Source organism: Salmo trutta, chromosome 20 (assembly GCF_901001165.1).
Source record: "Salmo trutta chromosome 20, fSalTru1.1, whole genome shotgun sequence".
Lineage (NCBI taxonomy): Eukaryota > Metazoa > Chordata > Actinopteri > Salmoniformes > Salmonidae > Salmo > Salmo trutta.
The window spans coordinates 19,147,902-19,166,069 of NC_042976.1; the positions used below are offsets into that span (position 1 = coordinate 19,147,902).

General features: G+C 44.9%; 1 protein-coding gene across 23 annotated transcripts in view; it reads right to left on the reverse strand.

Moving 5' to 3' along the window:
- Positions 1-50: 50 nt before the first annotated feature.
- The window catches only part of LOC115155638 (microtubule-associated protein 2), a 180,592-nt gene continuing 162,474 nt past the window's right edge, over positions 51-18,168 (reverse strand). For 12 of the 23 annotated variants that reach the window (XM_029702454.1, XM_029702473.1, XM_029702466.1 and 9 more), the window contains 5 exons: positions 14,255-14,347; positions 10,071-10,163; positions 5,259-5,340; positions 4,347-4,459; positions 51-4,020 (listed from right to left, as the gene is read on the reverse strand). In XM_029702454.1, the coding sequence (XP_029558314.1) occupies positions 3,796-4,020; positions 4,347-4,459; positions 5,259-5,340; positions 10,071-10,163; positions 14,255-14,347 (606 nt within the window). In that variant the 3' untranslated portion in view covers positions 51-3,795. The other 11 variants (XM_029702471.1, XM_029702460.1, XM_029702457.1 and 8 more) reach the window with 7 other exon arrangements.

Genomic DNA, 18,168 nt, shown 5'->3' on the forward strand with positions numbered 1-18,168 from the left:
TAGGTGGTAACCATAATCTCCAAAAAGTTTGGAAATACTCACGACAAGAGTGTTTTTCATTGTTTTTATTGTCTTTAATTGTTAAGAGCATTTTGTTATCAGTATCATATCAACAGGAGAAAAACTGCGTACATCTACTTTTAATTACATTTACAGTTGCTGTAGGTTGGGGTAGAGGTTAGGGGATCGGGATTAGGGGGTAGGGGATAGGGGATAGGGGGGTGCAGAACGAACACAGAAGCAAACATTAATACTAAAAGAAGGAGGAATAAATACCACAAAATAGCGACAGAAAAAATATAGAGGAACACTTTATCAAACAGATGCAACATGACTTGTTGAGTTTCCTTTTTTTAAAGTTTTATTTCTTTTCCCCCTTTCTTTTCCCCCCTAAATGTTTTACACAAAACAAACCTAGCATCCAGAAGTGAACTGTAGGGACACAGGGTCCAGAGTTCCACAGCTGCTTTGTAAATGTCATCTTTAAATAATAGCTTCATCCACAATATGGTTCAGACAACTGCAAGCCCTCATGAGTTCAATCTCAGCCTGCTCTGAGAGCCTTGGGGTGTTCATCGAACACTATGGACTAAAATATCTTACAGCCATCCAATGCGTATTGCTAGCATGGTGAATGGATTGTGATCACAGCTTCTGTGAGCTCCTAGCTATATCAACGTTTCTTTTGAACTGGGATATTTGAGATGAGAATCAAAGCAGCATCCTCTTAAACTAGACTAGGACTGGCTAAGCAGCCTTTTAGAAGAACAGCTCCCAGAGAGAGTAGCATTGGTTAGTTCTCTGTAATTAAAGTAAGCCTGGTCCGAGCCAGAACGGCCCATAGGGGCAGGAGCTTATCTCCTGTTTCTGTAATGGGAGGCAGCTTGATGTACAACTACTGTACACCCCCAGGACAGGGCGCTAGTCATTCGCAGGGCCTTTAGTACTCTGTTGCAGGCCTGGAAGATGTACTCCTTAGCAATACCAGCACAGTTGTCTGAAGTCAACTTCAACAAGCATAACATACTAGTCAACTAATATCTACAAAAACATGAAGTGTTAATTTTTCTATCCAATGATTAAGGAAATAACTTACTAAAATCCTTTTATTTGAAATAGAAAATAGCCTTTGTAACTAGAATCAATACATGCTCATCATACCATTATCTAGTTATTGAAATAATGCAATTTTTCAGGTATAAGATACTTATAGGACTAATCACTTTTTTAAAATTGTTTTTCGAAGAGATGTTGTTGAAGACAAAGAGCTGGTATATTTATACATATTTTCAATATATTGTTTATATATTTATTATATATTGGATCTGGGACTAGCTGCAAGGATGCTTGATGTATGGTGAATGTTGAGTCTGGCGTCCATGCACTTTACTGAGCAAAACAAGACGTGCTGGCGGCATGGCATGGGTAGAGTACTGTATGGGCATGGCCACGTGACTTCCTACTTAGTGTAAGAAAAGGCTGCTCGTAAGAACTGAACAGAGACCAGCCCACCCTATACCTGGCCCATACCCAGATTATGTTGTGCAAAGAGCTACAGCTGATCTTGAGTCAGTGCTTGGACACTATCTATCTATACGCAGCATTAAAAAAAATACACCAGATAAAAGATGGAGAAAAAAGTACAAGTACTTGAAATGGAAATTTCAACAAACAATTGACCAAAAGTACTTTCTAAATAGTCTCTAGTTCCATAAGGGTTGTTGTTTTTTCTTAATTTGTCTTGTTGACATAGGGTGGGGTAGGCAGCTCCATCAGGCGGTGAGTATGAAGCTGCTGCAGGATGGGTGGGGTGTCTGGGCATCTGGGCTGGGGTTGACGAGAGGCCTGGGACAGGGTGAGGGAGCCTGGGTGGTTGAACTGAAGGCAAGATGGGAAGAGGGTGTCCAGGGCCTGGGATGGACGGGAGACAGGTTGGGTTCACGGTGTTCAGGGCCTGGAATGGACAGGAGGCAGGGTGGGTTCAGGGTGTCCAGGGTCTGGAATGGACGGAAGGCAGGGTGGGTTCAGGGTGTCCAGGGTCTGGAATGGACGGGAGGCAAGTTGGGTTCAGGGTGTCCATGGCCTGGAATGGACGGGAGGCAGGGTGGGTTCACGGTGTTCAGGGCTTGGAATGGACGGGAGGCAGGGTGGGTTCAGGGTGTCCATGGCCTGGAATGGACGGAAGGCAGGGTGGGTTCAGGGTGTCCAGGGTCTGGAATGGACGGAAGGCAGGGTGGGTTCAGGGTGTCCAGGGTCTGGAATGGACGGGAGGCAGGGTGGGAAGAGGGTGTCCATGGCCTAGAATGGACGGAAGGCAGGGTGGGTTCAGGGTGTCCAGGGCCTGGAATGGACGGGAGGCAGGTTGGGTTCAGGGTGTCCATGGCCTGGAATGGACGGGAGGCAGGGTGGGAAGAGGGTGTCCATGGCCTGGAATGGACGGAAGGCAGGGTGGGTTCAGGGTGTCCAGGGCCTGGAATGGACGGGAGGCAGGTTGGGTTCAGGGTGTTCAGGGCCTGGAATAGACAGAAGGCAGGGTGGGGTCAGGGTGTCCATGGCCTGGGATGGATGGGAGGCAGGGTGGGTTCAGGGTGTCCATGGTCTGGAATGGACGGGAGGCAGGTTGGGTTCAGGGTGTCCATGGCCTGGAATGGACGGGAGGCAGGGTGGGAAGAGGGTGTCCAGGGCCTGGAATGGACGGGAGGCAGGTTGGGTTCAGGGTGTCCATGGTCTGGAATGGACGGGAGGCAGGTTGGGTTCAGGGTGTCCAGGGTCTGGAATGGACGGGAGGCAGGGTGGGTTCAGGGTGTCCATGGCCTGGAATGGACGGAAGGCAGGGTGGGTTCAGGGTGTCCAGGGCCTGGAATGGACGGGAGGCAAGTTGGGTTCAGGGTGTTCAGGGCCTGGAATAGACAGAAGGCAGGGTGGGGTCAGGGTGTCCATGGCCTGGGATGGATGGGAGGCATGGTGGGGTCAGGGTGTCCATGGCCTGGGATGAATGGGAGGCATGGTGGGGTGAGGGTGTTTGACATGGACCGCATGGCAGGTAGCAGGGAAGGGTAGAGACTGGGTGGAGGCACAGAGAAGGTGTCCGGGGGGCAGAGTGGGGTTGAGGCAGAGTGGGGTTGAGGCAGGGTGGGGTTGAGGCAGGGTTGAGGCAGAGATTTGTGTGGGCTGTTCGGTACCCGAGGCTGGGGGTGGACTGAAGGGAGATTGGAGGCTGGGTGGAGGCATGATGAGGGAACTTGGGCTGGACTAGAAGCAAGTGAGGGAGTCCAAGGCTTGGGGTCAGGTTGAACTTGAGGCAAGTTGAGGGGGTCAGGACTGTTGGCAGGGGGAAGGTGTTCCGGGGCTGGGGTGGACTGTTGGCCTGGGGAAGGTGTCCCGGGGCTGGGGTGGACTGTTGGCAGGGGGAAGGTGTCCCGGGGCTGGGGTGGACTGTTGACAGGGGGAAGGTGTCCCGGGGCTGGGGTGGACTGTTGACAGGGGGAAGGTGTCCTGGGGCTGGGGTGGACTGTTGGCAGGGGGAAGGTGTCCCGGGGCTGGGGTGGACTGTTGGCAGGGGGAAGGTGTCCCGGGGCTGGGGTGGACTGTTGACAGGGGGAAGGAGTCCCGGGGCTGGGGTGGACTGTTGGAAGGGGGAAGGTGTCCCGGGGCTAGGGTGGACTGTTGGCAGGGGGAAGGTGTCCCGGGGCTGGAGTGGACTGTTGGCAGGGGGAAGGTGTCCGGGGCTGGGGTGGACTGGAGGCAGGGGGAAGGTCAAGAGATCCGGTGCCTTGGCTGAGGGGGTCAAGGCGCTCACAAGCCCTGCTTGGCCAGTGCGGCGGTGACGTCTTCAGCTAGAGTGGCTAGCTGTGGAGACTCCAGCAAGTTGATGCTGCCAGAGGAGGACAGGTGGCTGTCGCGGTGGGGGGACACCGTCCCTGACATGCCCATTTCCGGAGACTGGGTCATGATGATCTCCGCCCCGTGGTCCACCCGGGCCTTGGCCGTATCACGGAACAACAGCTTGTGGCTTTCGATCTACAGGGAGTTAGGGTGGGTGAGATAGGCGAGGGGTACACACACACACAGGTGGGTAATACATACACACATTTGGAGGATACACACACAGGTGGGTGATACATACACACACAAACGTCATATGGATGGTTGGAGGGGTGCTAACCTTGGAGGAGACTGTCTGAGACTGATGTCCAACTGATCAGGGCTGTGTCCCAAATGGCATCTTATTCCCTTTATCGACCACTACTTTTGACCAGGGCACATGGGGCCCTTTAAAGGGAATATGCGGTCATTTGGGATGCAAGCAATCTTCGTTGTGGAGTTTACAGTATGATGGGACTTACCATAATGTGGCCTCCACCAGGGGTGTGGTGTGCATTATCCAGGGAACCCACCTTGGGCTGGGCCTTGTCTTTAAAGTCCAGCTTCACACTCTCTATGCGCACGTTACCTCCCCCTAGTGGAGTGGAGTGGAGGGAGAGGGTAGAGAGAGAGAGAGAGGAGAGGAAGTAGAAGAGACTTCAAGACAGGAATGTATTATCCTCCCATGAATTTGTTCCAATACATCATTATAATTTATTATCAATAATTAGTCAAACTGATTATATGACAGAGTAGGCAGACCCTTATTCCTTATTAGGAGCCCCATCAGCTGTTGCCATGACTACAGTTAGTCTTCTTGGGGTCCATACCCTGCAGATATATCTGTAGTTTAATATGTAATGTAAAAGTTGCTTCGGAAATTGATCGTTACCTCTAGGATGCAGGGTGAGTGTCGCAGTGTGAATTTATTATTGGACAGAAGCTGATAATCAGTATGACCACGAGATGGCGCTGTAGGACTCTGACGCAGTAGTCAGTCACCACTATCAGAGCAGGGGGGATTTTTCCGTATCACACATTAGATCCTCTCACCGTGTGGAAGAATCCCAAATGGCACCTTCCCTATAGTGCACACATTTTGACTAGAGTCCATACCCATAGGTCTCTGGTCAAAAGTAGTGCATTATACAGGGAATAGGGCGGCATTTGGGACAAACCATATGATGCTCTCTCACTCTTTCCTTTATCTACAGTAAGGTAAAGGTCTACTTCCTATGCAAGCCCACCATGGTCCTAGTGTGTTGTGGATACACTGTAAGCTCCCATATCTCCCGACACATATTTTTGTAGTGTAAAGAGACATAGCTGCAGCTGGAATCAGATTGCCAAGGCACCTCCGTACACACAGTCTACAGGTAGAGCGGGTAGGTTACCTGGCCGGTGGCGGATGTTGTCCAGCGATCCACACTTGGAGGTCACGTGACTCAGGTCAATCTTCTTGGTCTGAATCTGCACCTGTGGGTATGATCTGTGTTAGTTTGCCAAGTCTGGTCATTTCTACCCATTAACCCATTGTCCAACCAAGGAGGATCAAGAGGCTGAGAACCACCATCCTTTACGTCTCTGACGTAAAGGACTGAACCAAGAGCCATTTGGCTATGGCTGGCCTGGATTAGAGGAGTATACTATGGATAGAGATGACACGTTTGGCTTGACCTCAAATTAAAAAGAAGATTTTGTAGGTTTTGAGAGTCATCACCTCAGAATCATGGTGTGTTGCTCTCCACAATCCTAGCAATATCTACTTCTAATATCAAGTACAACATCTGCTGTTATTATGCCTAACGACAACCCTCTGGTTCAGTTATGAAGGTCTGAAAAGACAATAAAATCACATATTCAGAATATTAGCCATATAATGTTAGCCAATAAAAATCACACATTCAGAATATTAGCCATATAATATTAGCCAATAAAAATACACATTCAGAATATTAGCCATAAAATATTAGCCAATAAAAATACACATTCAGAATTAGCGAGAAAGAGAGAAAGACGGAAGGAATAAAGTATACAAACAACCAACAGGAATAACAACTGCAGAATGAGTGAGTGAGTGAATTAGTGAGTGAATTATTATGAAAAATAAACCAACTATATCTTGATTATATTATTCATCCCCCTGTCAATACATGTTAGAATCACCTTTGGCAGATGTGAGTCTTTCTGGGTCTCTAAGAGCTTTGCACAGCTGGATTGCACAATACTTGCACATTATTCTTTAAAATAAATTCTTCAAGCTCTGTTAAGTTGGTTGTTGATCATTGTTAGACAGCCATTTTCAAGTCTTGCCATAGATTCACAAGCCAATTTAAGTCAAAACTGTAACTAGGCCACTCAGGAACATTCAATGTTGTCTTGGTAAGCAACTCCAGGGTACATGTGGCCTTGTGTTTTAGGTTATTGTCCTCGAGGAAAGGTGAATTTGTCTCCCAGTGTCTGGTGTAAAGCAGACTGAACCAGGTTTTCCTCTAAGACCTTGCCTGTGCTTAGCTCTATTCCGTGTTTTTTTATCTTAAAAACTCGATAGTCCTTGCTGATGACGAACATGCCCATAAATATGAAAAATATGAAGAGTGGTACTCAATGATGTGCGTGATTTGCCCAAACATAAAGTTTTGTATTCAGGACATACAGTTAATTTCTTTTCCACATTCTTTGCAGTTTAATTTTAGTGCCTTGTTGCAAAAAGGATGCATGTTTAGGTACATTTTTATTCTGTACAGGCTTCCTTCTTTCACTCTGTCAATTAGGTTAGTATTGTGGAGTAACTACAATGTTGTTGATCCATCCTCAGTTTTCTCCTTTCACAGTCATTAAACTCTGTAACTGTTTTCTTTGTGAGGCATTGGAAAACCTCCCTGGTCTTTGTGGTTGAATCTGTGTTTGAAATTCACTGCTCGACTGAGGGTCCTTACAGATAATTGTATGCGTGGGGTACAGAGATGAGGCAGTCATTCAAAAATCATGTTAAACCTTATAATTGCACACAAAGTGAGTCCATACAACTTATTATGTGAATAGTTAAGCACATGTTTACTCCTGAACGTATTTAGGATAGCCATAACAAAGGGGTTGAATGCTTATTGACTCAAGACATTTCAGCATCTCATTTTTAATTTTAGAAAAAAATAAATAAAAATATAATTCCACTTTGACATTATGGGGTATTGTGTGTAGGCCAGAGACACAACATTTCAACTTAATCCATTTTAAATTCAGGCTGTAACACAACTAAATTGAAAAAGCCAAGGGGTGTGAATACTTTCTAAAGGCACTGTATATGCTTGTTGCAACAGTATCTGATAGAAACTATACCCTCCCTAACCATGCAGAATGCTAGTGAACACGTTGAGAAAGATGGAGCTGTGGTTTGTGTCAGTGACTAATCTATCCATCAATCCATCTATCAATTAATTTTCACAAGTGGGGTTTGAGAGAGAGGGAGGTGAGAGAGATAGCCAATGTTCAAGTTCAAACCTTTCCCCTCCAAGAAACAGAAAGCACAACCATAAAAGAGATAGCCTGGTCCCAGATCTGTTTGTGCTCTTTTCTACTCCATTGCTTTTACTGTCAAGCCAAACAGTCTGGTATGACAATTCTATTAGGAGTTGGCAGAGAGAAGGGCACCCAGGCTATAGCAGAGGTGGTGTCAATTAGAGGTCGACCGATTAATCGGAATGGCCGATTAATTAGGGCCGATTTCAAGTTTTCATAACAATCGGAAATCTGTATTTTTGGACCTTATTTAACTAGGCAAGTCAGTTAAGAACACATTCTTATTTTCAATGATGGCCTAGGAACGGTGGGTTAACTGCCTTGTTCAGGGGCAGAACGACAGATTTTTACCTTGTCAGCTCGGGGATTCAATCTTGCAACCTTACGGTTAACTTGTCCAACGCTCTAACCACCTGCTTTACATTGCACTCCACGAGGAGCCTGCCTGTTACGCGAATGCAGTAAGAAGCTAAGGTAAGTTGCTAGCTAGCATTAAACTTATCTTATAAAAAACAATCAATCAATCATAATCACTAGTTAACTACACATGGTTGATGATATTACTAGTTTATCTAGCCTGTCCTGCGTTGCATATAATCGCTTAGGTACATGTTGCTCCAACCATAAACAACAATGCCTTTCTTAAAATCAATACACAAGTATATATTTTTAAACCTGCATATTTAGTCAATATTGCCTGCTAACATGAATTTCTTTTAACTAGGGAAAATGTGTCACTTCTCTTGCAAACAGAGTCAGGGTATATGCAGCAGTTTGGGCCGCCTGGCTCGTTGCGAACTGTGAAGACTATTTCTTCCTAACAAAGACAGCCGACTTCGCCAAACGGGGGATGATTTAACAAAAGCGCATTTGCGAAAAAAGCACAATCATTGTACGACTGTACCTAACCATAAACATCAATGCCTTTCTTAAAATCAATACACAGAAGTATATATTTTTAAACCTGCATATTTAACTAAAAGAAATCCAGGTTAGTAGGCAATATTAACCAGGTGAAATTGTGTCATTTTGCGTTCACTGCACGCAGAGTCAGGGTATATGCAACAGTTTGGGCCGCCTGGCTCGTTGCGAACTAATTTGCCAGAATTTTACGTAATTATGACATAACATTGAAGGTTGTGCAATGTAACAGGAATATTTAGACTTAGGGATGCCACCCGTTAGATAAAATACGGAACGGTTCCGTATTTCACTGAAAATAAAAACTTTATGTTTTTTAGATGATAGTTTCCGGATTCGACCATATTAATGACCAAAGGCTCGTATTTATGTGTGTTATTATGTTATAATTAAGTCTATGATTTGATAGAGCAGTCTGACTGAGCAGTGGTAGGTAGCAGCAGGCTCGTAAGCATTCATTCAAACAGCACTTTCGTGCATTTTGCCAGCAGCTCTTCGCTGTGCTTCAAGCATTGTGCTGTTTATGACTTCAAGCCTATCAACTCCCAAGATTAGGCTGGTGTAACCGATGTGAAATGGCTAGCTAGTTAGCGGGTGTGCGCTAATAGCGTTTCAAATGTCACTCGCTCTGAGACTTGGAGTAGTTGTTCCCCTTGCTCTACATGGGTAACGCTGCTTCGAGGGTGGCTGTTGTCGATGTGTTCCTGGTTCGAGCCCAGGTATCAGCGAGGAGAGGGATGGAAGCTATACTGTTACACTGGCAATACTAAGTGCCTATAAGAACATCCAATAGTCAAAGGTATATGAAATACAAATCGTATAGAGAGAAATAGTCCTATAACTCCTATAATAACTACAACCTAAAACTTCTTACCTGGGAATATTGAAGACTCATTTTAAAAGGAACCACCAGCTTTCATATGTTCTCATGTTCTGAGCAAGGAACTTAAATGTTAGCTTTCTTACATGGCACATATTGCACTTTTACTTTCTTCTCCAACACTTTGTTTTTGCATTATTTAAACCAAATTGAACATGTTTCATTATTTATTTGAGGCTAAATTGATTTTATTGATGTATTATATTAAGTTAAAATAAATGTTCATTCAGTATTGTTGTAATTGTCATTATTACAAATAAAAAATACAAAAACCGGCGGATTAATCGGTATCGGCTTTTTTTGGTCTGCCAAAAATTGGTATCGGCGTTGAAAAATCATAATCAGTCGACCTCTAGTGTCAATGCCAAGTGGAACAAAGTGAGAAGGTGAACACAGGTCGCATCTCAAATGGCACCCTATTCCCTATGGGCCTTGGTAAAATGTAGTGCACTAAATAGGGAATAGGGTGTAATTTGAGAAGTTGTACAATACATAGCCTTGGACTGGGATAGGAACCATGCAGTCCCCAGTCCTGCATCTCCCTGGAACTCTGACTGGTGAGTGAGTGAGTGAGTGAGTGAGTGAGTGAGTGAGTGAGTGAGTGAGTGAGTGAGTGAGTGAGTGAGTGAGTGAGTGAGTGAGTGAGAGAGAGAGAGAAAGAAAGAAACAGAGATGAGGTGTGTGTATGTGAGAGAGAGAGAGAGAGTGAGTGAGAGAAAGGGAGAGAGATGAGGTGTGAGTGTGTGTGTGAGAGAGTGAGAGAGAGACAGAAAAAGACAGAGAAAAGAAGGATGAAGAAGAGGAGGAGGTAGAATGTGTGTGAGAGAGAGAGAGAGAGAGAGGGATGGAGGAGAGACGTCAAGTGTATTAGGGATAAAAAACTCACATTTCCCCCTCCCGCAGCATACTGTCTTTTGTCCAGGGAGCCACACCTAGACTGAACATGGCTAAAGTCCAGTTTAACACTGGGAATAAGCACCTGTAGGAGTCGGAGATAGTTTATATAACATTTATATCATGTTTCTATTTATTGAAGTGAAGGTGAGCGGCGGGAGAGGGATTGGGTTTGTGACACAGAGCTTCATCCAGATGACTCAACAAACAGCTTCCCAAACCTCTAACCTCTGACCTCTCAACACATCAGGGCATAACATTAGTACCAGAGTTTAGAATTCAATTTCAATTCAATCAATCGTCAAAGAAAATGTCAGTTTAATTTATCCTCCAATAGGTTTTGAGAAGGACAAGAGGAGAGAGGATGTATTGAGTATGCAATTGAGATGACACGGTGACCTTCCTGCCTTGTGTCTACAACGGAGCAAGCTAGTCGTGATCCTCAAGAGTTAGGATAAACATACATATAAACTCAGCAAAAAGAGAAACGTCCCTTTTTCAGGACCCTGTCTTTCAAAGATAATTAGTAAAAATCCAAACTTCACAGATCTTCATTGTAAAGGGTTTAAACACTGTTTCCCATGCTTGTTCAATGAACCATAAACAATTAATGAACATGCACCTGTGGAACGGTCGTTAAGACACTAACAGCTTACAGACGGTAGGCAATTAAGGTCACAGTTATGAAAACTTAGGACATTAAAGAGGCCTTTCTACTGACTCTGAAAAACACCAAAAGAAAGATGCCCAGAGTCCCTGCTTATCGGCGTGAACGTGCCTTAGGCATGCTGCAAGGAGGCATGAGGACTGCAGATGTGGCCAGGGAAATAAAATGCAATGTCCATACTGTGAGACGCCTAAGACAACGCTACAGGGAAACAGGATGGACAGCTGATCGTCCTCACAGTGGCAGAACATGTGTAACAACACCTGCACAGGATCGGTACAGCCGAACATCACACCTGCGGGACAGGTACAGGATGGCAACAACAACTGCCAGAGTTACACCCGGAACACACAATCCCTCCATCAGTGCTCAGACTGTCCGCAATAGGCTGAGAGAGGCTAGACTGAGGGCTTGTAGGCCTGTTGTAAGGCAGGTCCTCACCAGATATCACCGGAAACAACGTCGCCTATGGGCACAAACCCACCGTCGTTGGACCAGACAGGTGTGGCAAAAAGTACTCTTTTTAACCTTTATTTAACTAGGCAAGTCAGTTAAGAACAAATTCTTATTTTCAATGACGGCCTAGGCACAGTGGGTTAACTGTCTTGTTCAGGAGCAGAACGACAGATTTTTACCTTGTCAGCTCAGGGATTTGATCTTGCAACCTTCTGGTTACTAGTCCAACGCTCTAACCACTAGGCTACCTGCCACGTCTTCACTGATGAGTCACAGTTTTGTCTGACCAGGGGTGATGGTCGGATTCGCGTTTATCGTTGAATGGAATGAGCATTACACCGAGACCTGTACTCTGGAGCGGGATCGATTTGGAGGTGGAGGGTCCGTCATGGTCTGGTGCGTTGTGTCACAGCATCATCGGACTGAGCTTGTTGTCATTGCAGGCAATCTCAACGCTGTGCGTTACAGGAAGACATCCTCCTCCCTCATGTGGTACCCTTCCTGCAGGCTCATCCTGACATGACCCTCCAGCATGACAATGCCACCAGCCATAATGCTCATTCTGTGCGTGATTTCCTGCAAGACAGAAATGTCAGTGTTCTGCCATGGCCAGCAAAGAGCCCGGATCTCAATCCCGTTAAGCACGTCTGGGACCTGTTGGATCAGAGAGTGAGGGCTAGGGCCATTCCCCCCAGAAATGTCCGGGAACTTGCAGGTGCCTTGGTGGAAGAGTGGGGAGCAATCTCACAGCAAGAACTGGCAAATCTGCTGCAGTCCATGAGGAGGAGATGCACTGCAGTACTTAATGCAGCTGGGGGCCACACCTGATACTGACTGTTACTTTTGATTTTGACCCCCCTTTGTTCAGGGACACATTATTCCATTTCTGTTAGTCACATGTCTGTGGAACTTGTTCAGTTTATGTCTCAGTTGTTGAATCTTATTATGTTAATACAAATATTTACACATGTTAAGTTTGCTGAAAATAAACGCAGTTGACAGTGATAGGACATTTCTTTTTTTGCTAAGTTTACAATGACTAGAACAGGGAAAGCCCCTCAGAGCACAGCAATTGACTTGAATGGGGATGGATCTAGTGAATCTAATGTAACATCCCCTGACATGCTGTATGTACTCCGTGCCTGTCAACGGGGAGATAGAGTGCTGAATCTGCCAGGACTACTCAGGCAGTCTTTTCCAGAGACTATCTTCTGTGCATCCCAAATGGCACCCTATTCCCTATATAGTACACTACTTTTGACCAGAGCCCTATGGGTCCTGGTCAAAAGTAGTGTACTATGTAGGGGAATAGGGTGCCATTTGGCATGCATCCATAGACTGTGAATATGGGATGTAAACTAGAATGGATAAGGGACAGGATTTCTTTCTAAAACAGTCACGGTGATTGGTCCAGGGCCTGCTGTAGCTGTAAGGAGACAAAGTAAGTTCGATTGAGACACAAACATAAAATAGCAGGATTGGTCGCGCTGCAAGGTATAAAACATGTTAATACATTTATAACGCTAGACATGCAGAGAGTGGGGAAGAAAATCTAAAGGAAAGTCACAGGCCAGCTGATAGCACAAAGAGAAAGATAACCTGTGAGCAGTGGATTGAAGAGGTTTTAAGCGGTGAGAAAGAAAGAAAGAAATAAAGAAAGAAAGAAAAAAAAGACAGAGCAAGAAGAGAGATAGGCAGAGGTCATCTGGTTGGAGGTCACTGCTGGAGCTTCACAGAAAAACAACACGTAGAAAACATTCTTCTTCCCACTGCATTTCTCTCACAACAACACAGACATTTTGATAAATCCCCTCATGTTGTACTTCTCTATACACCATGTACAGTATGCTTATAACACACACACTTATACATATATGCATATTCTCTATAAGCCTACACCATTTTAAGGCCACTACTGTGAAGAATAGTTGTTTTAATGCATCTCTATAGAACATGTTTGAAACTTCCATGTTGTGTTCCATGTCATAACAGGTACAGAGAGGTACAAATGATTGTTTGAGTATGTGAACTCTGAATGGAAGATACATACAGTAGATGCACATGTGTTGTTGATAAACTGTATCAACACCATCATTGTTTTGTTGCATGTGAATATATATACTTCCATCAATAGAGTGGGTATATATTACAACTGAATGACGAACAAGAAGAGGAGACTTCAGCTTTGATCATCAGGCTGTTCAGATAAGATACTGAACTATACAGGAAGTGCTCAGGAAAGGGAGTCTGTGATTTAAGTGTTTTTGGTTTTGTGCACATATCAATGGAACTGTACTCCCATTACAGTAGCTAGCTAGATGTGGTTCTGGGTTCCGAGATGAATGGAACTGAGTCTACAGTTCGCTCTTCAAGTGAGAGACAAGGAGATATCTTCACTTATAGGCTAATTGGAGAGTTCTGTAAACATACCAAGGTGGGAGTTGGTACATCTCAGAGCTAGCTGATTTGTAATGGAAAGAGGGGGAGCAGATTGTGCATGTTGGCAGACAGGCTGAAGTAGGACTGGGGACTGGGGTTGGAGAGAAGGATAGGGGCAGGGGTGGAAGCAGGGTTTGAATAATACAATACGATATGATATTTAAATGTTCTTGATATTTCAATTCTTATGGGGGGGACCCTGATTTATTATGGGGGTGCCAAGTCCCCCCCTCACCCCCCTGTAATTGGAACCCTGGCTGAGGGTAAGAGTGGCCCCTGTACGGACATGTGCTTGAGGGGGTCACAGTCCACTCATCTCCCAATAGAGGGAGAGGTCTAGTACACACTCAGGCCGTACAACTGACACATTTTTGCTGAGTTTTTCTGCACAACAATGTTTGCACAACAGTGGGTGTTAGGGGTGCAAAATTCTGGTAACTTTTCCCCAAATTCCAGGGAAAAACAGGGCATTTTGGGAAAGTCATCAGAATGTTGAAACCCTGCCTAGTGGTGTCTCCATAAGTACATCAGTTGTTCAACATGAGTGTGTAGCCTACTAGGCCAGAGACAGGAGAAGGGAGAGAGGGAACAGAACGGTAGGTAGAGGTACATACATGGCCTCCACGAGGAGAATGCTTCATGTTATCCTTGGATCCGCATTTTGACTGTACGTGACTGAAGTCCAGCTTCTTGTTTAAAATCTGAATCTAGAGGAAATACAGAGATATAATGTGGCTATTTACATGAGGATGAGGATGGATGCTAGACTTATGTGTTATGGAAGGGACGTATAGGCACAGCATTAACAGGACAGACAGATAGCTATGTATGAAGGCAGGACAACTGTTGAGGATGATCAGAGGAGCGCTGGATGAAGATTCAGTCGAAGGCTACATGTCTTAATAGTGATGATACAGTATGTCAGTAGATACAGAACACAGCAGGTAGGTGGAGTTCATGACCCTTTCTACCATTACATATAGGGCTGGTAGAATAGGTCATCAGACAGTGACCTTTGATAAATCAGAAACCAGAGTACTGTGAAACCAGAGTACTCCGGGTCAAAGGGGGACTTCATTTCCTGGCAAGATTTGACATGTCCCACTGGGCACAAACGTCAATTCAACGTCTATTCCACGTTGGTTTAACATAATTTAATTGAAATGACGTAGAAACAACATTGATTCACCCAGCGTGTGCCCAGTGGGGGGTTTGCGTTTGCCTCTTGTGTTTGACTGTGTGTGTGTGTGTTTGACTGTGTGTGTGTGTGTGTGTTTGAGTGTGTGTGTGAATAAGAGCGATCTTGGTAGATAAAGGTACTGTATACCAGTTGGTGTTTGGCTGGCATGGGGGCCCACGTCACACTGTGTGCAGCAGACAGATATAAGGAGAGAGAGACCAGGCGAAGGAGCAATCTCCAGATCCACGACGGGCTGCGTTTGGGCTCTGTTGTGTTGACCGTTTGGCCCCTGTCTCTGTGTTGCTGATAGAAAAGCAGACACATTATTGTTCTAGCTAGATAGGGAGTCACTGTACTGTAGATGGGTTACTGTATAGGTTTTGCTACTGCTACTGGGCTGGTTGGAAGTACTGTCATGGGTTCTGCTATGCTTCAGGGCTGGGATACTGTAGGTCTGACTGGTCTGTGTCCCAAATAGCAACCTATTTCCTATATAAGCTCTGGTCAAAAGTAGTGCACTATGTAGGGTATAGGGTACCACTTGGGATGCAATCTTGGTCTGCTACTGGGCTGGTTGGAAGTACTGTATAGGTTCTGCTATGCTACCGGACTGGGATACTACTGTAGGTCTGTTACTGCTACTGGGCTGGTTGGAAGTACTGCATAGGTTATGCGATGCTACAGGGCTGTGTATATGTATCAGGGCCTACTGAAGGCCCTAGAGCAGCCTATAGGAGTAAATCCAAAATGGCACCCTATACCCTCTATAGTACACTACGTTTGACCAGTCTCCACAGGGCTCTGTTCAAAAGTAGTGCACTATATAGGGAATAAGGTGCCATTTGGGATGCTGTCCTAGACAGCAGCTCTGAGTCAAGTCTATGCTGGTCATTAGAACCAAAGGTATCTTTCAGTTAAATGAAGAAATAGCTTTATATACAGTATATCTTTCCCCAAAACAGACTACATAAAGATGGAAGGCTGCAGGATACACAACCCTGAGAAAGGCTTATAAACTGTAGCTTAGTACTAAAGATGAAGAGACATGATATGAGAAATTCAGAAGAGTAGCAATGGCCACTCAAAGACAACAGACTCCCACACACAAGGTGACACATTTGAGATGTAGGACACATCAGCAGACAGGAGCAAGCAAGTGTTGGCGTTTAAAGGGTTTCAAGGCTCCTTTCAAATGCTGAAGGTAGCCCAGCTTGTAATAACAACAAGATGTTCAGCTTGCAACAATGTAAAAACATGAGGTGGTATCATGTGAATTAAAAGATAACCAAAAAGTTATGTTGTCTGGTAAAGTATATACAGACCTCCTGTTACCTGGACAAGAATCCAAGTCAAACAAGTTTATATACAAAATATTATTTTTAACAAAAACAGTAGCCAACACCAGCGCAGGCAACAAAACAAGGGTTTATCCTTATCCATCCTAGCCAGAAATGCCTCTTAACTCAAATATTTTTAGACAGTGAACGCTTAAAAAGAAATAGCCTACCACAATTCATAACATTAAGAATAAGAAATTACACTAAGATTGAAAATCTCCCCATTCTCCCTCTATTCCAGTAACTGTCTGGTCGTCTTCAAAATTATTCATCAGCTTCTCCGACAATTGAACCACTTACGGACACATATAGAGCCATTTCTAAGTGGCTGTCTAGGGTTATGCTACTGAGACTGCTAAAAGATTCATCATACCTTCCAAAAGCTTTGGAGTCGTCGAGTCAAAAGAGCCAGAAAACAAACACCATCGCCTCAAAGGGGTGATTCATATTTAACAAAGTCTGTTAGAATCAGTCTGTTAGAATCAGGCACTGTCTGCATTCCAAATGGCAGACAGTGCCTACTTTATAGAGCACTACTTTTGACCAGGGCCCATAGGCTCTTGTCAAAAGTAGTGCACTATATAGGCAATAGGGTGTCATTTGAGATGAAAATATTGAGAGGCTGGGAGAATTACAGCCTGGCAGCTGAGGCAACCCCATGCCCAGACAGTCACCCCTGGTTACGGGTTTATGTTGTCACTTCCTGTCACTGAGTACAGGGTTATGTTGTCACTTTCTGTTGGAACCCATGTCAGAGACACTTTCAGCCAGCCAGTCACCCGGGGGTTTAGTCTAGCTTGCCACGGTAATTATATAATCATATAACTGACGGTTATGGATGAAGACAGTCATGAAAATAAAATAACCGTCATAACTGTAAAAAATAAATAAATGTAACTTTACCCAAAAGTAGCAAAGTAAAAGTATGTTTGGTTTACATCTGACAGCCGATATAAGGCGAGAGGAGGCAAAGAAGACAGGACGGCTGTGCATTCAAAATGATGTCACGTGAGGTTGAGTCCGTTTCTGCGGTAACATGGACGCTCCTTGTTTTTAAGTGACGTAAGCCTATAGGCAACTGCACAAGAATGATGTTGGATTCTCTCAGACATTTCAAAAGGGGAAAATAACATTACTTAGGGCTCTTGAGTGGCGCAGCGGTCTAAGGCACTGCATCTCAGTACTAGAGGCATCACTACAGACACCCTGGTTCAAATCCAGGTATCACAACAGGCCATGATTGGCAGACCCATAGGGCGGCACACAATTGGCCCAGTGTTGTTCGGTGTAGGCCGTCATTGTAAATAATAATTTGTTCTTAACTGACTTGCCTAATAAAATAAATTATGGGAGGGTCCTCTTTAGACAGTCAACTCTCCTAACAAATCACAAGTTTGTGTAGACGGGGCTTAAAACGCGGGCAAGAATTGTGCTCATATTTAGCTAAGGCAATAGTAGATACGGCAGTGACGTGCTTCCCGTTTTCAACTCGTCCTCTCTGTCCCAACTGATGCCAGAACTTGTACAGATGTTTTAGCTGGAGCATTGATACATCCAGGAAGCAAACCGTCTGTCTAGAGACACTACCTTGTTTCAGCATGGTGCTGTAGCAAATGAGCCTTTGGTTGCCTAGGCAACACATCCCATCTGGGAGGCTAGACAGGTAGAGGTGTTCCAGACTATTCTTTAGCATCAATGGTGAGCTACAGAGGGACCGGACAGAGAAAACACCCCCAAGCACTCATCCTTTTTCTGTGTCAGCCATTTGAAAAGCTCAGCTGCTACATCTAAATGAGCCATTTTTCTCATTGCCCTCCTTTTAAAACCATGACCCAGCAAACAGAGACCAGACAGACAGACTGAGGGAGAACGAAGCTACAGTAACAAGGGAGCGACAGGCTATGAACATGAAGAGGAACACGAAAGACAGAGAGAGGGACAGAGGAGGGAGGAACAGGGTCTGAAAGGCTGGGAAGAAGCCCTGGAAAAGGAACTAGCAGATACAGCATCA